We start from the raw sequence: 24214 nt of genomic DNA on the forward strand, positions 1-24214 counted from the left end.
GTAAACGCTGTGGAGAACAAGCGGAGAGACGGCAGCACCGACTGCATCAAGATCAAGATCAAGATTGACCCGTGAGTATCTGAGATCTTCCTGATCTTTTTCTGCATGAAAGCGTTTCTCTTCAGGCTGGATTTCCTGATGGAGGCTGATCTGTCTCTCCTGCTTCTGCAGTGAGAGAAACTCCATCCGGATCTGGAACAACGGAAAGGGGGTTCCTGTGGTGGAGCACCAGGTGGAGAAGGTCTTTATTCCTGCGCTGATCTTCGGTCAGCTGATCTCCTCCAGCAGCTGGGATAATGTAGAAGATGAAGATGATCAGCAGAAGATCACAGGTGAGACGTTCCGTCTTCAGGGTTTGGAGCTGGATGCAGTTGTTGAAATCTACCAGGCTGTTGCTCGTTTTTTGCTTTGGTTTATTTGTGTTTATTTTAACAGGTGGGGGAAATGCTTATGGTGCAAAGCTGTGTAATATCTTCAGCACCAAGTTCACCGTGAAAACCGCCTGTAGTGAGTCAGGGGCTTCCTTCAAGCAGGTGAGACGTGGAGATCAGGTTCAGGTCCTGTTAGAGGATCAGGTCTAGCTTCATACATTTCTGTAGGTTCTCAGAAGCTGCTGAGAGGAACGATGGTTCTAGACGATGGTTCTTGTGGGATTGCAGACTTGGTTTGACAACATGAGTCGTGCCGGTGAGGCGGAGATCAACCCGTTCAGCGGTAAGGACCACACCTTCGTCACCTTCCACCCAGACCTGAGCAGGTTCCAGATGCAGTCGCTGGACCGAGACACCGTGGCCCTCATGACCAGGAGAGCGTATGACGTCGCCGGGTCCTCCCCGGGTGTGCGGGTCTACCTCAACGGCACCAGGCTGCCTGTGAGTAACACTTATCTAGAACCAGACTCCCTCAGCATGGCTAAACTGGGTAATTAGGGTTTGAATGGGTTAAATAAATCTGAACTTTTAATAGAAATGAAGCAGGACATCTCCACCATCTTTCAGACTTTAATATTTCTTTGTGTAAGTTTATATTAAAAGGCAAATGTTCTTTATTTCCCCTCAAATTATATATTTTTTAAGACAAATAGATTTGTTTGGTTAGTTTTGTTCTGGTTTATCTTGTAGATTAATGTTTCAGGACGAGTTGAGTTCTCTTCTCTAAAAACTTTCCCCATTTTACTACAGACACAAATACCTCTGTAATTATTGGGGTCATATTTGTCTCCATTTTTATATACGGAATAAATCAGTCCTTCGCTCCAGATCTCAGGAAAACACCCTGATTTTAAAATCTAGTTAAAAAGATTAACATGAAGCTTTCTTTGCTTTGGGGTTGTAAAATTTAACTTCCATATTGAGGTGTTTTGAATTGGTAGTCTTTCTTTATTTGAGTCTATTTTTTATAGCTTGATTGCTTGTTCGATTTGATCAAGTTTTGTTCTTAATAGTTTTTTGGTTTTCAGGAGTTTTGTATTATTTTAAAGCGTTTGAATAATTTTTGTTGGATAATGTTCTAAATCCTTTCCTTGAGGTTTTACAGTCGTGGCTTTTTAGTGGATTTAAATGCTGTGAGGTTTTCTGTTTGTTTTCTGAGGAGGGGAAATACCAACATTAAAAATGAATCCTGATTCCGACTGATGCCACTAAAATAATTCAATTTTAACATTCTAATGCTGATACCTCATAAAAAGAACTGGAACACTGAAATGCATCCAGTAATCTGCTTAGGAATAAATATTTGTAGTTTAATCAGTTAAAGTAATGCTGTTGTTTTTAAAAAAGCTCTACAATCAGGCTCACTGATTATTTGTTCCAACAAGATCTAAAAGATGGATCCTCTTATGATGACGGTAGGAGAGAAGCCTGGATTCAAGCATTTAATAAAACGTATCTTAAAGGAATAAACCGAACGGTGCATTTTCCGGATCGTTACACCACTATTGCTTAGCGCTGCTGAATGCGGGGTTTGATTATGGGATGTTTATACTGGTGTGTGTTTTTTAGGTGGACGGATTCCGGAGTTACGTGGATTTGTACCTGAAGGATAAAGTGGACGAGACGGGCTCTCCTCTCACTGTAGTGCACGAAGTGGTGAACCCACACTGGGAAGTGTGTCTCACCATCAGTGAAAAGGGCTTTCAGCAAGTCAGTTTGGTGAACAGCATCGCCACCACAAAGGTAGATCTTCTCCAGGTGTTTAGGACTGAAGCCGCGCTCCTGTAGAGCCTTTCTTCTCATCTTTATCTCACTCTCTGCTCACGTTTCTCTCAGGGAGGAACTCACATCGACTACGTTACAGATCAGATCGTCTCACAGCTGATTGAAGTGCTGAAGGAAAAGAACAAAGCTGCTGAGGATCTCCAGCCAGTCCAGGTAGTGCAGGTTCTTCAAGATTCTGCAGACATGATGATTCAGAACTGCATCTCAACAGCTGATAGAGCTTCACTTATTTATAATAATCAATCACTTCATCAATAAACTCCCCGCTGCCTCTGTCTGTTCTCTGCTCCTCAGGTGAAGGAGCTGATGTGGCTGTTTGTGAACTGCCTGATCCAGAATCCAACCTTCGACTCTCAGACCAAAGAGAGCATGACTCTCCATCAGCAGAGCTTCACATCTGCCTTCAGCCTCAGCCACAACTTCTTCAATCAGGTCCATCACTTCATCCTAGTGCTTAGTGTGTGATTAATCACACTGACCGAGAGAAAGAGCTATAGTACAATCTGAATAGTAGATTCTGTGGGTGTGTGATTATTAGGGGTGTCATGATTTCAATATTTTATTGAAATCGATGGAAATTATGTCATGGTCTCGAGCCTCGAAGTCAAAAGAGGATGGACGATCCCTCCCTCTAAGCTACGCAAACAGTGCAGCACACTGTAGCCGACGCCGCGGACATTGTGACTGCTGAAAGAGCAGCTCTTTCTCCAGAGAATGTGCATTAAATATATGTCTTAATTAAATGATTTAAATTTGACCATTAGTGCCTAATGTGGTGTATTACAGATCACTTGTATCACTTTGCATCACTTATATCAAGCCCACCTTTTGAAATAAGATATTGTAAATTTGATGAATCAAACCAATGACTGGCCATAGACTAATCTAAAACTGGCATAGGCCTCTCTGCTGTAAAAAAAAAAAAATCGAGAATCGAATCGAATCGTCACCCTAAAATCGGAAATTAAATCAAACCGAGGATTTAGAGAATCGTGACACCCCTAGTGATTATTCACGTTGAGAGAGAGAGAGAGTAATAGTAGAATCTGTATAGTAGATTCTGTTAGTGTGTGATTAATCATACTTAAATATCTGCATTATTATCTATCGCCTTTATTTAAACTTAATCTGCTCTTTTTAGTTTAGATCAGGGGTGTTCAAACTTTGTTTGTTGGGGGCCAGAAGGAGAAATATATTTGAAGTCACGGGCCACAGACTCTGTAATAAAACAAATAATGAAATATGCCACTTTAAATAATACTTTTTCCTGATTATTTCATTTACACACCATTTTACTTGACTTACTATCTTTATCTATCTTTGACAGTGTTGTGTAAACTAAGATTTTTCAAATTGATGTTTAATTTCATGATGTCTCTTAATATTAAACTCCTTAATTACGACAACTTTTAGACTCTTTGGCATGTTTTTTCTGCGCTAGAAATGCGCACTCTCTCCGACTCTTTGGCCTGTTTCTGACACCTAGCGTTCAAACTTTGAATCTCACATTATAAAAACCTGCTTAACAGCGGGCCAACTTTCATTCTATTTCTAAAATACCTCGCGGGCCGCTCCAAAATAGGAAACGGGCCGCAAATGGCCCGCGGGCCGTAGTTTGGACACCCCTGGTTTAGATGAATATCTGCAGTAATCAATAATAAATATGGATCTCTGATCAGGATTCTTGCAGTGAACACAGTTATTGTGGTTCTTGAATATTTTAATCTTCTGTGCTATGAGTATGAAAAGTGTGATTATTATCTACTAATTAAAGCACCAGTATTTAACACTTTTCTATTTCTCCATATCAGAACATTTAGCGTAGCTTTAACGGTGTTAAAAAGCTGAAGCGGCTCTTAGACGTGCTTTTCTTTGCTTTCTCTCTCCAGGCCAGTGGTTGTGAGTTTGTGAAAAGCGTAGAGAACAGCGTAAAGTTTACGTCTGAAACTCAGCTCAGCGAGAATTCTGCTGTTAATCACACGAAGATCAGGGGCGTGGCCAGACTGTACGACGCTAAGGATGCAGGTGAGAGCGGAGATTTCTGAGTCACTGTGAGGAAGGAGGGGATTAGATCATATCAGAAGTTCTGCTCGTGTGATTGAGTTCTCGTCTCTCTTCAGGGGGTGAAAACTCAGCCGGCTGCACTCTGATCCTAACCGAGGGAGATGGGGTCCAAGACCTGGCCGTGTCCGGACTCGATGTGGTGGGACGCCATCTCTACGGGGTCTTCCCCCTGAGGGGGAAAATGCTCAGCGTGCGAAATGCCTCTCGTGAACAGGTGTGTCCGTGCACGGCGTCCTCCTCAGACACCAGGCTTTTGCTGCTCCGTGTCTCAGTGTGTCACGTCCTGACCCTGTGTCCTGTCTGTGCTTGTTCCTGTGCTTCCCCACGTGACCTGTGCTCCTGTGTTCTGTCTCAGTACTTTTCCACCTGTGTCTAATTTGTAGCTCCGCCCCCTAGCCCCAGGTGTTTCTACTTCCTGTGTGTGTTAAATAGCCCTCCTGTGTCAGTGTTTACTGTCGGTCTTTGCACCTTCACCTGTGGTTTGTCTCATAGCCCTAGTTCCTTGTTCCGTGTTTTATCCTAGTTTACTGTTTTTCTTCTTGTTTTTTCCTAGTTTGTTTCCCCTGTTTTTATCTTGTTTATTTCTCGGTTGTACTTTGTTATTTTCTAGTTCCTCATTTATTTCCTTGTTTTGTTGTGTTTTCTTTATTTAGTCTTAGTTTACGTTATTGGTTTGTTTTGTTAGCCTCCCTGTCTGTTTGTTATTATTATATCTGGTTTGTTTTGGTTCCTCTTTTATTTTCCTCCCCTTTGTTCTAACTGTTATCTTGTGTTTGTTTTGTTTTATTTCTTCGTTATTTGTTTAATAAATTATTTCTTCTTACCTGCGATTTCGTCCACCTCCTCGTCTCCCTGCCTGCAGTACCTGACACAGTGCTTTTAATGATGTATCTGTTGCAGATAATGGAGAACTCTGATATCTCTGACCTCGTGAAGATCCTGGGTCTGCAGTATGATGAGAACTACAGCGACCCCGATTCACTCAAATCCCTCCGATACGGAAGAGTGCTGATGATGACGGATCGGGTCGGTCTCTCGATCTGTAGAAGTTTTAGTTTCAGTGTTTTCAGAGCTGATCGTAACCCTGTAGCTCTGTTTTGTCTTCATGTCCTGTAGGATCTGGTAGGGTCTTGTAGTAGAGGGCTCCTGATTAACTTCTTTCACCACTTCTGGCCCTCGCTGCTGCAGCACAGCTTTCTGGAGGAGTTCCTCCCTCCCATCGTTAAGGTGAGTTCAGGCCTGGAGATCAACAGATAACAGATATGGTTTGTGTTTTTCTTCTGTAACTAATAATAATATACCCGTATCCTGTAGTAACTCTTCACACGTCTCGCTCTCTCTGGGTTCCGGCTGCAGGCGTCCTGTAAGAACCAGGAGCTTTCCTTCTACAGTATCCCAGAGTTCACCGAGTGGAAGGAGCAGCAGATCAACCTCAAATCATGGAAGATCAAACACTGCAAAGGTTTGTGCATCACCAGCTCTGTGCTGATGTGCTGATGTGGTTCACTATAGAGGTGTAAGGGTTCACCTTCACCATCCATCACGGTACGAGGGTCACTGTTCACTTCACACAAGCGCACTCAGAACACGCGGTACACAGGCAGTCTACAGGACACTTCAGAACCAATGAACGCAACCTGGAAAGTGTAGCTGTAGCACTGTAGCTATTAGCAACTCGCTACTGACTGAGCTCATAGCCTGTGCTGAGGAGTTTAGCTCTGACTGGAAGAGAGAGAGCAGAAACACAGATCATTTAAACTGTCTCGCACACAGTCGATGGATCAGAAACACAGATCATTTAAACTGTCTCGCACACAGTCGCTGGATCAGAAACACAGATCATTTAAACTGTCTCGCACACAGTCGCTGGATCAGAAACACAGATCATTTAAACTGTCTCGCACACAGTCGCTGGATCAGAAACACAGATCATTTAAACTGTCTCGCACACAGTCATTGGATCAGAAACACAGATCATTTAAACTGTCTCGCACACAGTCGCTGGATCAGAAACACAGATCATTTAAACTGTCTTGCACACAGTCGCTGGATCAGAAACACAGATCATTTAAACTGTCTCGCACACAGTCACTGGATCAGGAACACAGATCATTTAAACTGTCTCGCACACAGTCGCTGGATCAGAAACAGATTATTTAAACTGTCTCACACACAGTCGCTGGATCAGAAACACAGATCATTTAAACTGTCTCGCACACAGTCACTGGATCAGAAACACAGATCATTTAAACTGTCTCGCACACAGTCGCTGGATCAGAAACAGATTATTTAAACTGTCTCACACACAGTCGCTGGATCAGAAACACAGATCATTTAAACTGTCTCACACACACAGTAGCTGGATCAGAAACACAGATCATTTAAACTGTCTCACACACAGTCGCTGGATCAGAAACACAGATCATTTAAACTGTCTCGCACACAGTCGCTGGATCAGAAACACAGATCATTTAAACTGTCTCACACACAGTCGCTGGATCAGAAACACAGATCATTTAAACTGTCTCACACACAGTCGCTGGATCAGAAACACAGATCATTTAAACTGTCTCGCACACAGTCGCTGGATCAGAAACACAGATCATTTAAACTGTCTCGCACACAGTCGCTGGATCAGAAACACAGATCATTTAAACTGTCTCACACACACAGTAGCTGGATCAGAAACAGATCATTTAAACTGTCTCACACACAGTCGCTGGATCAGAAACACAGATCATTTAAACTGTCTCACACACAGTCGCTGGATCAGAAACACAGATCATTTAAACTGTCTCGCACACAGTCGCTGGATCAGAAACACAGATCATTTAAACTGTCTCGCACACAGTCGCTGGATCAGAAACACAGATCATTTAAACTGTCTCGCACACAGTCGATGGATCAGAAACACAGATCATTTAAACTGTCTCGCACACAGTCGCTGGATCAGAAACACAGATCATTTAAACTGTCTCACACACACAGTAGCTGGATCAGAAACACAGATCATTTAAACTGTCTCACACACAGTCGCTGGATCAGAAACAGATTATTTAAACTGTCTCACACACAGTCGCTGGATCAGAAACACAGATCATTTAAACTGTCTCACACACAGTCGCTGGATCAGAAACGCAGATCATTTAAACTGTCTCGCACACAGTCGCTGGATCAGAAACACAGATCATTTAAACTGTCTCGCACACAGTCGCTGGATCAGAAACACAGATCATTTAAACTGTCTCGCACACAGTCGCTGGATCAGAAACACAGACCATTTAAACTGTCTCACACACAGTCGCTGGATCAGAAACACAGATCATTTAAACTGTCTTGCACACAGTCGCTGGATCAGAAACACAGATCATTTAAACTGTCTCGCACACAGTCACTGGATCAGAAACACAGATCATTTAAACTGTCTCGCACACAGTCGCTGGATCAGAAACAGATTATTTAAACTGTCTCACACACAGTCGCTGGATCAGAAACACAGATCATTTAAACTGTCTCACACACACAGTAGCTGGATCAGAAACACAGATCATTTAAACTGTCTCACACACAGTCGCTGGATCAGAAACACAGATCATTTAAACTGTCTCACACACAGTCGCTGGATCAGAAACACAGATCATTTAAACTGTCTCACACACAGTCGCTGGATCAGAAACACAGATCATTTAAACTGTCTCACACACAGTCGCTGGATCAGAAACACAGATCATTTAAACTGTCTCACACACAGTCGCTGGATCAGAAACACAGATCATTTAAACTGTCTCGCACACAGTCGCTGGATCAGAAACACAGATCATTTAAACTGTCTCGCACACAGTCGCTGGATCAGAAACACAGATCATTTAAACTGTCTCGCACACAGTCGCTGGATCAGAAACAGATTATTTAAACTGTCTCACACACAGTCGCTGGATCAGAAACACAGATCATTTAAACTGTCTCACACACAGTCGCTGGATCAGAAACGCAGATCATTTAAACTGTCTCACACACAGTCGCTGGATCAGAAACACAGATCATTTAAACTGTCTCGCACACAGTCGCTGGATCAGAAACACAGATCATTTAAACTGTCTCGCACAGTCGCTGGATCAGAAACACAGATCATTTAAACTGTGTCGCACACAGTCGCTGGATCAGAAACACAGATCATTTAAACTGTGTCGCACACAGTCGCTGGATCAGAAACGCAGATCATTTAAACTGTCTCACACACAGTCGCTGGATCAGAAACAGATCATTTAAACTGTCTCACACACACAGTAGCTGGATCAGAAACACAGATCATTTAAACTGTGTCGCACACAGTCGCTGGATCAGAAACACAGATCATTTAAACTGTGTCGCACACAGTCGCTGGATCAGAAACGCAGATCATTTAAACTGTCTCACACACAGTCGCTGGATCAGAAACAGATCATTTAAACTGTCTCACACACACAGTAGCTGGATCAGAAACACAGATCATTTAAACTGTCTCGCACACAGTCGCTGGATCAGAAACACAGATCATTTAAACTGTCTCACACACACAGTAGCTGGATCAGAAACACAGATCATTTAAACTGTGTCGCACACAGTCGCTGGATCAGAAACACAGATCATTTAAACTGTGTCGCACACAGTCGCTGGATCAGAAACGCAGATCATTTAAACTGTCTCACACACAGTCGCTGGATCAGAAACAGATCATTTAAACTGTCTCACACACACAGTAACTGGATCAGAAACACAGATCATTTAAACTGTCTCGCACACAGTCGCTGGATCAGAAACACAGATCATTTAAACTGTCTCGCACACAGTCGCTGGATCAGAAACAGATTATTTAAACTGTCTCACACACAGTCGCTGGATCAGAAACACAGATCATTTAAACTGTCTCACACACACAGTAACTGGATCAGAAACACAGATCATTTAAACTGTCTCACACACAGTCGCTGGATCAGAAACACAGATCATTTAAACTGTCTCACACACACAGTAACTGGATCAGAAACACAGATCATGTATCTCTTTCTTTTGCTCACACTGCCTGTCTCACTCTCTTTCGCTTGTGCCGTCTCTCTCGCCCTTGCTTTTGCTCTCTCTTTCGCTCGCACTCTCTTACTCTCACTCTCTCTCTCTTGCTCACACCGTCTGTCTTGCTCTCTTTTTCGCTCTTGTCGCCTGTCTCTCTCTCTCTTGCGCTCCTTGCTTGCACCATCTGTCTCGCTCTCTCTTTCGCTTGCACCGTCTGTCTTGCTCTCGCTCCCTCTGTCGCTCATGCCGTCTTGCTCTCCCTTTCGCTTGCATCATCTGTCTCTCTCTCGTTAATAAAGGGTTAAGGCTTCACAGAATGCCCAGCCTCTCAGAAAGCGTACAGAACCGTGGGGTTAATACCGAGGTGTGAAGCGAAGCGTGAATTTTCTGTAGCGTTACTCCTCTAGTTCTCTATAAACTGAATCTGCTTCAGTCTGTTCTGATTTTAACTATGATCATGTTCCTCTCTCCAGGTTTGGGTTCCTGCACAGCCAAGGAGATCAGAGAGTATTTCAGGAACCTGGCGAGGCATCGAATTCCCTTTAAGTACTCGGGTCCTGCGGATGATGAGGCTATCGTCATGGTAACGACATGTTTGTATCTTAACAGCGCGGCGCTTTTAGCACGTCTCAGCAGAGGATACTGACCTGCGCTTTCACGCTCATTTAATAGAACATCAATGTTATTATGGTTGCGCATTGCAAAGCAACCACCTAGCAACACCTTAGCAACTGCTTAGCAACATCATAGCAACCACCACGGATACCATAGCAACGCCTTAGCAATGCCTGAGCAACCACCTAGCAACTGCTTAGCAACATCATAGTAACCACCACGGATACCATAGCAACGCCTTAGCAACCACCACAGACACCATAGCAACACCCTAACAACCACCTAGCAACCGATTAGCAACACTTTAGCAACCATCACGATACCATAGCAATGCCTTAGCAGCCAGCCAGTGGAGCACCTTGCTTTCCCGCTGCCAAGATAGCAATACACCAGAAATGTACCTGATCTCACTTTCAGACCACCACGCCCATCAGCGTAGATATATTCACTATTTCAACATGCGGGAGAGAGGAGTGAAAATAGACTGCTGACGGGGTGAAAGATAGTAACAAGCCTCGTGATGTACCTTGATTATCTCTCTCCAGTTCTTTAGTAAGGAGAAAGCGTATGAAAGAAGGCAGTGGTTCGCCAGGTTCATGAATGACAGGCGCCGGCGTCGAGGGAAGAACCTGCCGCAGGTCTGAAAGCTGCCTGTTCCTCCAGATATCTGCTGATTTATAAGGGAATGTCCTTCAGTAACAGATTGTGCATCTTTTCTTTACGAGCAGGAGAACCTGTACAGTAAGGAGACCTCCTCCCTCTCCTACCAGGACTTCATCAACAAGGAGCTGGTGCAGGCCATGCAGACCTGCTGGTTGCACCACGTCCCTTGCCTGGCGGACGGTAAGACTTTCTAGCGTCAGTAAGAAACGTCTATATGAATGTCTGGAGCTTCAGGACCGGTTTAAAGTGGGAGGGGTTTCTGTCTGAAGGTCTGACATCAGTCCAGAGGAAGGTGTTGTTCTGCTGCTTCAAGCGGAAGGATAAGAGGGAGGTGAGCGTGGCTCAGCTCGCCTCTTCTGCTGCACAGATGACTGCTTACTACACTGGAGAGGTTTGAGCCTTCTTTTTATTGACTTCAGGACTGTTTACTGAGGAAAATGCCTGAATGGATTGAGTTTCTCAGTGATTTCATTCATTATCTCCTGATGATCAGGTTCCTCTGGAGAAGGTCATCGTGGATTTGGCGCAGAACTTTGTCGGTAGCAACAACCTGAACCTGCTTCAGCCTTTGGGTCAGTTCGGCACTCGGCTGCTCGGAGGCCGAGACTCGGCCGGTGCCAGATGCCTCTTCACCGAGCTCAGGTACTCGTCAACAGCGCTAAGAACCGAGACCTGAACCCAGCATGCTCCCATTAGAACTGCACTCTCTGATGCTGCTCAGAGGAAGGGTGTTCCTTCACGCCTCACTGCTTGTCCGTGTCTGTCTCTCATTCTTTGTCTTTCTTCTTCTTCTTTTCTGGGTTTATAATGAAAATAAACACACGGTTTTCCATCCTTCTTAACAACAATCCTGCGCTCCACCTCTCTATCTCTGCAGCTCTCTCACCCGACTGCTCTTCCCTTCTGTGGACGACGTCCTGCTCAACTACAACTACCATGACGGCATGAGGGTGGAGCCTGAGTGGTACCTTCCCATCATCCCCCTGGTGCTGGTCAACGGTGTGGATGCCCTCGGCATAGGATGGCTGAGCAAACTTCCCAAATACGACGTTCGTGAAATCGTCCAGAACATCTATCGAATGCTGGACGGTAAAGAGCCTCTGCCCATGGTAAGAAAACATCTACCTGTTTCTGTTCTTTAATGTGAAATTCCTCATAGAGCCGGACGATATGGATCAAAACTAAAGTCTGGATCTTTATTTCTCAATATCAGAGTTTAGTTCAGTAGTGATGCTTCAAATCAAACCAATGATTAAACCTTATTCCCTCCAAAAATCACAAAGTAAAACATTATTTTAGTGTCGCCAACAATGTCGTAACTCTGTGTGTAAAAAATGCGTAGAGCGTTTACCGCGTTTCCTTAGCACTCGGCTGTTTTTACTCGACTCTTACTCAGGCCTAAAGAATCACTAGAAGTGAAGGAGGGAGCCGCCGTGTTACTTATCCTGACGTAATCCGTAATCCGAGTACGGAAGCCCACAAAGGACTCTCCCTCCCTCTCTTTATCTTTCTCCGTCTCTCTCTCTCTCTCTCTCTCACTCTGTCGGGTGGAGGTGGAGGTGCGTGGTGAGTTCTGTTCTCTTTTCTCCGCTGTTACTTTACAGACACTAAAGTGAAAATCAGGTGTTTTTGGTACAGTTTGGTGCACATGTGTCAAACACAAGGCCCGCGGGCCAGATGTGGCCCGCCACGTCCTTTTATGTGGCCTGCGAGAGCTTGTAAGATCTATAATAGTATATAATAGTGTCTATAATAAATAGGTCAGAAGCGTGCTTTGACCAAAAACTACATTTCCCACAATGCTTGTCGATTGTATTACCCGCAAAGTTACGGCTTACTGCCTCTACACGGCAGTGTAGTCATTAATGTGGAAACCCTGCCGGAGGGAAGGTGTAACTTCGCGGGTGGAATTGAGACATACAAATGTTTATCCCATAATGTCCAGAAAAAGTTAATGCAGACGGACGGCTGTGCTTCAATGCGAAAGACCGGTATGCCTTTTGTGTTACGAAGAGTGTTACTGACCAAAATAAACGCTTTTTAGAAGAGATTAAAGTTATGTGTAAATATTTATAAGACAATACCTGACAAAATCTGTTTTAATGAGGTTAATAAACATCACTGTGACAGCGCTAGTCACAGTTTCACCTCAGCAAAGGACGAGGACGTGAATCACTTATCTAACCAGCCTTTACTGATTTCTGCTCCAATAACCCTTTCAATAACCTCCAATAGCCTTTAATAGTCTTCAGTAGCCTTCAACAGTCTAACCCTGCAGCCGTGGTGTGTTCTAAACTCCGTAGTTATAAACATCCTGAGGTTAGCAGCGCGCTAACTGACCTGTTTATAATGTAATCCGAGCAGTGACTCCGGGACAGCTGCTCTAACCTGCTGCTGTTAGCTGCTTGGGCTGAAAAATGAACTGTAGAGAGCTGTATTATCCGGTTAGTGGGGTTAAAACCTTTATTTCCTACACAGAAGAACTTAAAAATTTAAAAAACTCTCCAGACTGGCTCAGCTGAGTCCTGTAGCCCGTGGCTGGGCTGTAGCTCTGACTCAGTAAAGACTGCGGGCTTGTGCTGCTGCAGCTGCAGCTCTGACTAGTGGTTGGATGAGGAACTGCTAAATCTGAGGAAATGCTAAATCTGTCACATGTTCTTAACAGCTCACAATTTTTGATTTTATATTTATTAAGCCTTATTTCAGTATCAAACGCTTTGATCAAAGTTAATATAACTTGATGTCATTTCTATTCACTTCTATTCACAGTTTGGTTCTTGATTGATGGAGTTTTTGGATTTCATAACATGACAAATTAAAAGGATTTATGTTAATAGAGCAACAAGCAAACATTTTTTCCATGCAACTGTAATATTTGATTGAATAAATAGTATATTGAGAGTTATTTAACATTAAGGAGTAATTACATTCATTTTATATTACATTTGGTTACATTTTATTACATTTATAAGTTACATCTGGCCCTCAGAGGACAGCCAATATGCCAATGTGGCCCTCGGCCAAAATGAGTTTGACACCCCTGGTTTAGTGTATTGCTGCGGGTTAGCCCGGTAAGGGGAGGTTTGAGGGGGTTCTGTGGTTAGAGTTCGTGGTGGCGTGCGGAGATGGCGTCTCCCGGCGGGGGGGCCCGTCTCTTTCGCTCTGTCTCGGGGTCAGGTGTGAGACGGGGCCGGGGCCTGCAGTGGAGGACGTGCTGCTGGGAGTAGGAGATCAGATCGGCTGTGAGAATATTGTTTCGGCATCCAGGATGAACAGAGCCGTGGTGGTTTTTGTGAAGGAGGAGCAGATGGTGAACCGGCTGGTTGAAAGTGGAATCTGGGTAAGTGGAGTTTCGCCGCTGGTTGCTCCGACTACCAAAGTCACGATCTCAAATGTGCCAACGTTTATTCCAGACACTGATATTAAACGCGAACTCTCCCGTTACGGGAGATTCGGAAGTGAAATAAAAATGATCCCGCTGGCCTGTAGATCTGGTACTCTGAAGCATGTGCTCTCCTTTCGAAGACAAGTGCTCATGTTTCTGGAGGAGGAAACTTTGGATGTGTCGTTTAGGGTCTGGCATGAAGGGCGGTCGTTTATGATTTACGCGACTGGAAGTTTGAAGTGTTTTGAATGTGGCGATGTCGGACACGAGACAAGCGTGTCCGCACAGGGATGAGATGGAGCCGGTAGCGGGGCCTAGCAGGCCGCCGGCCGGGGAGGTAAACACTGCGGAGCAGGGCCTGGGAGTTAGCAGTGGAGGAGGTGGAGATAGTGGGGTTAGCAGTAGCTCTACAGGTGGGATCGCTGGTGAGAGGAGTGAGAGAGAGGATGTTCAGGTTGGAGGGATGAAGGAGGCACAGCCCGTACTGACTGACTCGCAGGTGAGCGGGGCAGGCGGGCAGGGGGGTGCTGCAGGGCTGGGAGGTGGAGAGACACAGGTGAGTGAGGAGGAGATAGTGGAACCGGCAGCTGATACACTAGGAGCTGTCAGTAGAGACATGGCTGATGAGGATGCCTGTTCAGTGCTCTCAGGTATCTCTGATTTGGGATCTCAGATGGATGACGCTGATCTTTACTCTCTGCAAGAGATTAATCTGTTTCTGGATGAGACTTTTGGCAAAGCCGTTGAAATGAAGGATTTTTTCCCTGATGTTGAGAAGTTTGTCTCCTCGGTAGTTCGGCTGCAGCGGTCTGTGGGCTATGATGCCTTGAGTGAAAAGAAAAGGTTTCGGCTGAAGAAAATCCTGACCAAGCTGCGTAAGGGCAAAGGCCATGCACTGGTAAAGAAGCACTAATGAGCACAATGCACTGGGTGTTTTTCCTTGCTTAGCTGTGTTTTCTGGGTCTGTTCCTTTTTTACTACATTTTTATATATGGAATTTCTTAGGGTAGGCTCTTTAAACATAAATGGCGGGCGGGATAGACACTAATTAGGGATGCTTTCTGAGTTCGTTAGGATTAGGGGGATTGATATAATATTTTTGCAGGAAACACATTCAACTGTTGATAATGAAATTGATTGGGGAATATGGTGGGGAGAAGAATTTCGCTTGAGTCACGAAACTGCTTCAAGTGCGGGGGTAGCAGTTTTAGTGTTGAAATCACTTAATGCGACTGTATTATCAGTCGCTGAGGTGGTGGGGGGTAGGGTGCTTTTAGTTAAAGTTGAAATTCGGGGGTTTACTTTTTTGCTTGTGAATGTGTATGCGCCTAATAAAGGCCCCGAACGTTTAGAGGTTTTTTCACAGCTACAGGATGCCCTTTTGGCACATACTGAAGATGATTTATGTATAGTTATGGGAGGAGACTGGAACTGTACCACACAGTTGACAGGAATGGGGAGGAGCCACATAGTCGATCGAGTGAAAAGCTTGTGCATTTGGTCAGCATGAATGGTTTAATAGATATATGGAGAGATAGGAATAAAAATGTAAGGCAGTATACATGGTTGAAAATAGATGATTCTTGAGTTGTAGGAGCAAGGTTGGATAGGTTTTATGTCAGCAAAAGTTTTAACAACAGGGTAGTAAGAGCTGACATATTACCTGTGGGATTTTCTGATCATCATTTAGTAACAATAGATTTGAATGTTACTCTCACATTTTCTGCTCATTATTATTGGCATTTTAATGTTAAGCTTTATGTTAAGATAATTTTTTTGTAGTAATTTTGTAGATTTTTGGGATGGGTGGAGAGAGCAGAAGGCTTCTTTTGATAGCTTGAGTCAGTGGTGGGATGTAGGAAAGGTGCAAGTTAGAGTCTTTTGTCAGAATTATTCTTCTCATGTGGCTAGTTCAGCACGGTTAGCTGTTAAAAAATTGCATCAAGATATTATGTATTTGGAAAATGAAGTAATTGGAAATAATAATGTGGAGTTACATAAGGATCTAATAGAGAAAGAACAGCAGTTGAGAATATATTTACAAGAGCAGGTTAAAGGTGCACTGATGCGGGCTAGGATTAGTTCTATCAAAGATATGGATGCTCCAAGTGCTTACTTTTTTAACCTGGAGAAAAAAGTTGCACAGCAGAAGCAGATGACTTATTTACAGCGTGAAGATGGGACTCTGACATCCGATCCAGCCGTGATGAGGAGGATGGCAGTGCAGTATTATGCCGAACTGTATGGCTCTCAGGACTGTGATTATGACTGTGTTACAGACCTGATTCAGGATCTTTCAGTGCTGACTCCAAGTCAGAGAGAGACACTGGACTTTGATATTTCTTATGAGGAACTTACAGCAGCCATGAAGCAGCTGAATACTGGCCGTTCTCCAGGATTGGATGGATTACCAGCTGAATTTTATCAGCGTTTCTGGACAGTGTTGGGAAGGGACTTTTATGAGGTACTGTTGGAGTGTCTACAGACTGGCCTACTCCCTACTAGTTGTAGGAGAGCAGTTTTGTCTCTCCTGCCTAAGAAAGGAGATTTGGGTCTTTTGAAAAATTGGAAACCTGTTTCCTTGATGTGTTCGGATTATAAGATATTTTCAAAATGCCTAGCTAATAGACTTAAATGTTATTTAAATACTATTATTGGGGAAGATCAAACATATTGTGTGCCGGGACGGTCAATTATGGATAATTTGTTTCTTTTACGGGATGTGATCGATTATAGTATAATGCATGATGAAGATTTGGGGAAGTTATCACTCGATCAAGAGAAAGCATTTGACAGAGTGGATCATGGGTATCTTTTTAAAACTATGATTGCTTTTGGGTTTGGAGACAAGTTTGTGTCATGGGTTAGGCTTTTATATAGGCTTTTATATTCCGATGCTTCTGTCATGGTGAAGGTTGGTGGGGCTTTAAGTGAAAAAGTGCCAGTGCAGAGGGGTATAAGACAAGGGTGCCCTTTATCAGGCCAATTGTATAGCATTACAATTGAACCATTGCTGTGCAGGTTAATAAGAGGGCTTAGGGGCATACCAGTAACAGGAGACCCATTTGGGACCTGTATTTCAGTGTCTGCTTAGGCCGATGTCGAGGCACTTGAGATTTATGAACGGGCGTCCTCGGCTAGAGGCAACTAGGGTAAAAATGAGGGCTATTTAATTGGTCCTTGGTCTGGTAATGAGATTCCTAGGCTTCCAGGTAACTTAGTTTGGGGACGGGAAGGTCTAAAGGTTTTGGGTGTGTTTTTAGGGAGCAGTCACTTTCAGAAAAAGAATTGGGAGGGTATGCCGGATAAAGGGCCCGATTGTCTAAGTGGAATTGGCTATTACCACGTTTGTCGTATAGGGGGAAAGTGCTGGTTGCAAACAATCTAGCTGCTTCTATGCTGTGGCACAGATTGATGGTCCTGGAGCCACCGGAGGGCCTGATCAGAGCAGCACGGAAGCGGTTGGTAGACTTTTTCTGGAGTGGACAGCACTGGACTCAGGCGGCAGTTTTTTACCTGCCACTTGCAGAGGGAAGACAAGGTCTAATGGACATTCAAAGCCGAGTCAGAGCCTTTCGGTTGCAGTCGGTAAAGCGTTTGCTTTACTGCAGGGATCTACCATGGACGCAGATGGCTGGTAGAATCTTACAGAGGGCGGGGGGTCTGGGGTATGATCTTCAGCTGTTTTGGATCAGCTTGGCTGAGGTGAATTTGTCTGCTCTTACCCCCTTTTACCGCTCGCTCCTCCAGGTTTGGGGATCAATGTTACGGGTGTGTCGGGATGTTCAGGATCCTGGAGAGTGGATACTGGAAGAACCGCTCTTTTTTAATCCACTGATACGGACTAATTTGTTATCCTCTGTGAGTTTGAGAGCGTGTCTTTTGAGACATGGATGCACAATGTTGAGCCACTGTATAGATGTTAATGGATGGAAATCAGCTACGGAATTTAGGGAAATAGCCGGTCTGCAACCTTCCAGGGTGGCTGCGAGGTTGTTGGAGGAGATACGGTCATACGGTCTGGGAGGATAGTGAGTGATGTGAGAATGCTTCCACTGAAGTGTAAAAACCCCGCGCTCAAGCACGTCCTCTCGTTCAGGCGCGCAGTTCTGATGTTCCTGAACGAGCCGACGTTAGATGTTTCCTTCAGAGTTTTATATGAAGGGAAATCCTACATGCTGTACGCTAGTACTGGAAGTCTGAGGTGTTTTGATTGCGGGGATATTGGCCACAAGCAGTCTGTCTGTCCGCACAGAGGGAGGGATAGTCATGTAGCTGGGCCGAATGGAGCTGGGGGTCAGGCGGAGGGGAGCTACAGTGTACAGTCAGCGCTGCTCACAGGTGATCCTGTAGATAACGGTGCAGCTGCAAACACTGAGCAGGAGCATGGTGGTGCAGGTGAGAGTGAGCAGGAGCGTGGTGGTGCAGCTGCAATTATTGAGCAAGAGTGTTGTGGTGAGATTGAGCAGGGTGGTGGTGGTGTAGGTCAGAGTAAGCAGGTGGATGGTGAGCGAGAGAGTAGTGACGGGGACGGATCTGTACAGTTTCCTGGGGGTAGTGATGATACTGGTGTTGATCAGGTTGCCAGTGTTCAGGTCAGTGGTGCTGCTGTAGGGATCAGTGGGGTGCAGGGGAGGGTCAGTAGCGATCAGGGGGAGGGTCTAAGTGCTGAGCAGGTAAGGCTAAGTGATGCAGGTCAGGTGTCGGACCCGCAGCCTGGTGCAGCAGTAATGGTACAGGCACAGGCGGAGAGTGCTGGGAGTAGTGGTTTGGCTCACAGTGGGGCTGGGATAAACACGGAGGTAGCAGAGAGTTCTATGGAGCTGGATGAGGAAATGGAGCTGCGTGGGTCACAGGATGATGATAGTTTCTCAGATATATCTGACATTGGTGTCTCTCAGTTTGGGGGAGACAGTCTGTTGTATACTCTGAAGGAAATTAATGATTTCCTGGATACTACGTTTGGTAAATCGGTTAATGTTGTAGATTTTTTTCCAGATGTTGAAAAGTTTATAGCATCTGTAGTGCACTTGCGTTCAGTAGCAAGTTTTGTGGAATTAGACAGAAAAAAGAGATTTCGTCTAAAGAATCATCTGACTAAACTAAGACAAAAGGAGCGTCTCAAAAAAGAAAAACAATGATCACAGTGCACAGGGTGTTTATTTCTTTTTCTGTTGCTGTCCTTGTCTGCTTATTCCTTCTAATTTCTCTTTCCATGGAGAGGCTTAGGATAGGCTCTTTAAACATTAATGGTGGCAGAGACATGGTGAAAAGGGCTATGATTTCTGAATGCATTACACAAAAGAATATAGACATCCTTTTTTTTGCAAGAAACCCATAGTGATCATGATAATGAGGCAGAGTGGAAGATGTGGTGGAAAGGAGATTTTTATTTTTGTCATGGGTCAGATATTTCTGCAGGGGTGGGAGTGCTTTTTAATAGTAGATTTAGAATTAGAGCAGGGTAGAATCTTAATTATTCAGGTAGAAATTAGACTAACAGAGTTCCTTTTTGTTAATGTTTATGCTCCAAATAGTGGTGGGGAGAGTGCGTTTGCTCTCCAGGTTAAAAGATGCTTTGCGGCAGGTCACTGGCAGTCCAGTAGTGGTAAGGGGAGGAGACTGGAACTGCACTCTGGACTTTACAATAGATAGGACAGGGGAGGAGCCACACCCACAGTCTGCTGTGATGTTGGGAGAGGTGCTAAATCAGTGTGCTCTGGTAGATGTCTGGAGAGAAAAAAAATCAGAAAGTGACACAGTGTACGTGGTTTAAGGCATCTGATAACTGTATCAGTGCAGCAAGGCTGGACAGGTTCTATATTTCAATGGCTCACAGAAATAGGTTTATTGATACAGGCATGTTTCCCTCAGGTTTCTCAGATCATTATCTGATTGTTTTGGATTTTATGATGTCAGATACACAGAAAGAAAGTTCTTATTGGCGTTTTAATGTTAAACTACTTCAGGATGAAGGTTTTATTCAACATTTTAAAACAATTTGGGAGGAATGGAGGCTGAAGAAAGAAGAGTTTTGAGCTCTTTTTTACATAAACAAGCAAAGAAGGCACTGGCTAGACATTGATTTTCTAGTGTTAATGAAATGGACTCTCCAAGTGCCTTCTTTTTTAATTTAACAAAAAAGGTTCAACGTCAGAATAAAATGCTGTACCTCCAGTCTCCAGATGGACGTGGGACTTCTCTTCCAACTGAAATGAGGAAACTTGCTACAGACTTTTTTATGGATTTGTATGGAGCTGTTGACTGTAATTCTTCATGCAGGGAGGAACTCTTGCATGATCTGCCCAAGATCACTGAGGAGCAGGCTACATCTACAGCTGCAGGATCTGGCCACTGCTGTACAGGAATTAACTTCTGGACGTGCTCCTGGGATTGACGGCATTCCTGCTGAATTTTTTTTAATCTTTTTGGGATTTTTTTGGAGAAGACCTGCTTGAGGTTTTTAGAGCTGTTTTTATTGAAGGCAGGTTACCGGTGTCTTCTTCACGGGCTGTACTCTCACTGCTGCCTAAGAAAGGGGATCTGGGACTTTTAAAGAACTGGAGGCCAGTGTCGCTTTTATGTACGGACTACAAGATTTTAGCAAAATGTCTTGCAAATAGACTGAAACTTTGCTTACACACTATAATACACCCAAATCAGTCAGGCTGATGTTCAAGCTCTTCGTAGAGCTTTAGATATTTATGCAAGTGCCTCCTCAGCGAAAGTAAACTGGGATAAATGTGAGACTTTTTTAGCATGGCAGTGGCAGAGGGCTGCACCCCCTACATTACCAGGTAATCTGCAGTGGGGCAGAGAAGGCCTGAAGTATCTAGGAGTGTTTTTGGGAACGTCACATTTTCTGCAGAAGAACTGGGATGGTATTGTGGAAAAGGTGTGTGCTAAGTTGTCTAAGTGGACCTGGGTCCTGCCACAGCTGTCCTATAGGGGGAGGGTACTGGTGGCCAATAACCTTATAGCTTCTATGCTGTGGCACCGAGTGACAGTTCTAGAACCTCCTGATGCCCTCATTAAGGACATACAGAGGCAGATCGTGAATTTCTTCTGGTCAGGCCAGCACTGGACTCTACCTGCCGCTGCAGGAGGGGGGGCAGGGCCTGATTGATCTGTCAAGCCGAATTAAAACTTTTCGATTACAGACTGTGCAAAGACTTTTATGTGGAGATGGACTGGCTTGGGCTGGCCCTGCCTGTGCTTTATTGCAGCGAGTGGAGGGCATGGCTTAGCATTGATAAGCATCTCTTTATTCTACGTGTAAATAAAATGAATTGTTCAACAACATCTCTTTTTTACCAGTCTGTTTTTACTACCATTAAGGACGAGCCATTGTTTAATAACCCTCTCATAAAATCAAAATTTTAGACTCCAGATATTTATGACAGCGCCTCCAACGAGCAGGGATTACCACTGTTGATGGACTGAGATCTGGTGGAATCTGGAAAACTGCAGATGACCTGTGTGCAGAGACTGGTGTCCAGTCCAACCGTCTGATGGAGAGGCTTCTGGGTGAGGTGATCGCTGCTCTCCCCTCACGCTTCAGGGAGGAGTGGGGACGAAACGCTGTTGAAGATGTGTCACCTCCTCTATCTGTATCCATCTCTGCAGCGGCAGTGGATTTTCAGGAGGTGGAAGGATCTATTCTGACCTTTCAGAGACCACAGCTGTCGTCTTTGGTGGCAGCCACAAAGAAGGCTCTGTACGAGACGTGTGTCAAGGTACAACATCAACGGTCCCTGACTGGGTTGAAGGAGACTAGATGGTTGGGGGTTTTGGACCCGGGTTCTTCCCCACGAGGCTGCTGGAGGTCCCTGTACAAACCCCCTATAGAGAAGCGAGCGGCTGATCTACAGTGGCAGATAGTACATGGGGCCGTGGCCACAAACAGACACGTAGCACACATCGACCCCACTGTTAGCAGTTTGTGTGTGTTCTGTGGCAGAGAGGAAACACTTGAGCATCTTTTTTTACGATGCACAAGGTTGGCTGCTATGTTCATGTTGCTCAGAGATTGGTTTGGCGCATATGGTGTAGTTTTTAATGAGCCAATGTATTTGTTTGGGCCGAGATATAAAGTTTCACAGAGAAGAATACTTGTTTTATTGAATTTTATACTGGGTCAGGCCAAGCTGGCTGTGTGGCTGTCTAGGAAGAACAAAATGAAGGGGTGTGGCTCGCAGGATGCTGGAGACAGGCTTAAAACTCTGATAAAGATTAGATTGAAAATTGATTTTGTTTTTTTTAAGATGACTCATAGAATTGAGGAATTTTGTCATGTGTGGGCCCAAGGAGATGTTTTATGCTCTGTTTATGAAGATGATATAGTCTTTACTTAAAAAAAAAAGTGTTTTTTTGTTTTGTTTTTTGTTTTTTTGTGTAATGTAGATTTTTAATAGTAAAAATAAAGGGTGTCAAAGTCTCTCTCTCTCTCTCCCTCTCCCTGTCTCTCCCCGTCTCTCTCTCTCTCTCTCTCTTTATCCCCGTCTCTCTCTTTCCCTCTCTCTCTCTCTCCCTCTCTCCCTCTCTCTCCCTCTCTCTTTCTCCCTTTCTCTCTCTCTCTCTCTCTCTCCCTCTCTCTTTCTCCCCGTCTCTCTCTTTCTCTCTCCCTCTCTCTTTCTCCCTCTCTCTCTCTCTCCCTCTCTCTCATTCAGCTTCCCAGCTATAAGGGATTCAGGGGAACCGTTGAGGAGCTGGGGCAGAACCAGTACATGATCAGTGGAGAGGTGGAGATCATGGACTCCACCACTATCGTTATCTCGGAGCTGCCTGTGAAAAGCTGGACTCAGGTCAGTAGAACAGCAGTAGAACTATAAGCATGTGGAGCGTCTGGAGGAGAAGCTGCTGTTCTGAGAACAGCTGTGAACCGTTCTCTTCCTCAGACCTACAAAGAGACGGTGCTGGAGGAGATGCTGAACGGCTCTGAGGAAGAACCGGCCCTGATCACCGACTACGAGGAGCAGCACACCGACAACACGGTGCGCTTTGTGGTGAAAATGACCGAGGAGACGCTCCAAGCTGCTGCTGCTGTAGGTCTGCACAAGATCTTCAGACTGCAGAACCGCCTCGACTGCAAACATATGGTACAAACAGAACCACACGTCTACTGTAACATCTACAACATCTCTACAAACCTCTCCAAACACTCACATCTACTACTGTAACATCTACACCATCTCTACCAACCTCTCCAAACACTCACATCTACTACTGTAACATCTACAACACCTCTACCAACCTCTCCAAACACTCACATCTACTACTGTAACATCTACACCATCTCTACCAACCTCTCCAAACACTCACATCTACTACTGTAACATCTACACCATCTCTACCAACCTCTCCAAACACTCACATCTACTACTGTAACATCTACACCATCTCTACCAACCTCTCCAAACACTCACATCTACTACTGTAACATCTACACCATCTCTACCAACCTCTCCAAACACTCACATCTACTACTGTAACATCTACACCATCTCTACCAACCTCTCCAAACACTCACATCTACTACTGTAACATCTACACCATCTCTACCAACCTCTCCAAACACTCACATCTACTACTGTAACATCTACAACACCTCTACCAACCTCTCCAAACACTCACATCTACTACTGTAACATCGACACCATCTCTACCAACCTCTCCAAACACTCACATCTACTACTGTAACATCTACAACGCCTCTACCAACCTCTCCAAACACTCACATCTACTACTGTAACATCTACACCATCTCTACCAACCTCTCCAAACACTCACATCTACTACTGTAACATCTACACCATCTCTACCAACCTCTCCACTCACATCTACTACTGTAACATCTACAACATCTCTACCAACCTCTCCACTCACATATACTACTGTAAAATCTACACCATCTCTACCAACCTCTCCACTCACATATACTACTGTAAAATCTACACCATCTCTACCAACCTCTCCAAACACTCACATCTACTACTGTAACATCTACAACATCTCTACAAACCTCTCCAAACACTCACATCTACTACTGTAACATCTACAACACCTCTACCAACCTCTCCAAACACTCACATCTACTACTGTAACATCTACAACACCTCTACCAACCTCTCCAAACACTCACATCTACTACTGTAACATCTACACCATCTCTACCAACCTCTCCAAACACTCACATCTACTACTGTAACATCTACAACATCTC

The 24214-nt window shown here is 44.5% G+C and overlaps 1 protein-coding gene across 1 annotated transcript in view; it reads left to right on the forward strand.

Moving 5' to 3' along the window:
- The window catches only part of LOC107197426 (DNA topoisomerase 2-beta-like), a 69359-nt gene that overhangs the window by 24108 nt on the left and 21037 nt on the right, over positions 1 to 24214 (forward strand). Inside the window, exons 5-24 of the mRNA XM_049473752.1 lie at positions 2 to 71; positions 172 to 332; positions 436 to 533; positions 660 to 872; positions 2001 to 2174; positions 2268 to 2369; positions 2511 to 2648; positions 4106 to 4241; positions 4337 to 4494; positions 5181 to 5306; positions 5397 to 5507; positions 5637 to 5742; positions 9803 to 9912; positions 10490 to 10582; positions 10673 to 10787; positions 10877 to 10998; positions 11101 to 11249; positions 11485 to 11716; positions 22662 to 22796; positions 22890 to 23090. Coding sequence (XP_049329709.1) covers positions 2 to 71; positions 172 to 332; positions 436 to 533; positions 660 to 872; positions 2001 to 2174; positions 2268 to 2369; positions 2511 to 2648; positions 4106 to 4241; positions 4337 to 4494; positions 5181 to 5306; positions 5397 to 5507; positions 5637 to 5742; positions 9803 to 9912; positions 10490 to 10582; positions 10673 to 10787; positions 10877 to 10998; positions 11101 to 11249; positions 11485 to 11716; positions 22662 to 22796; positions 22890 to 23090 — 2750 coding nt within the window. The remainder of the gene's footprint in view (position 1; positions 72 to 171; positions 333 to 435; positions 534 to 659; positions 873 to 2000; positions 2175 to 2267; positions 2370 to 2510; positions 2649 to 4105; positions 4242 to 4336; positions 4495 to 5180; positions 5307 to 5396; positions 5508 to 5636; positions 5743 to 9802; positions 9913 to 10489; positions 10583 to 10672; positions 10788 to 10876; positions 10999 to 11100; positions 11250 to 11484; positions 11717 to 22661; positions 22797 to 22889; positions 23091 to 24214) is intronic.

The sequence above is a fragment of the Astyanax mexicanus genome, unplaced genomic scaffold (genome assembly GCF_023375975.1).
Source record: "Astyanax mexicanus isolate ESR-SI-001 unplaced genomic scaffold, AstMex3_surface scaffold_45, whole genome shotgun sequence".
Taxonomy (NCBI): domain Eukaryota; kingdom Metazoa; phylum Chordata; class Actinopteri; order Characiformes; family Acestrorhamphidae; genus Astyanax; species Astyanax mexicanus.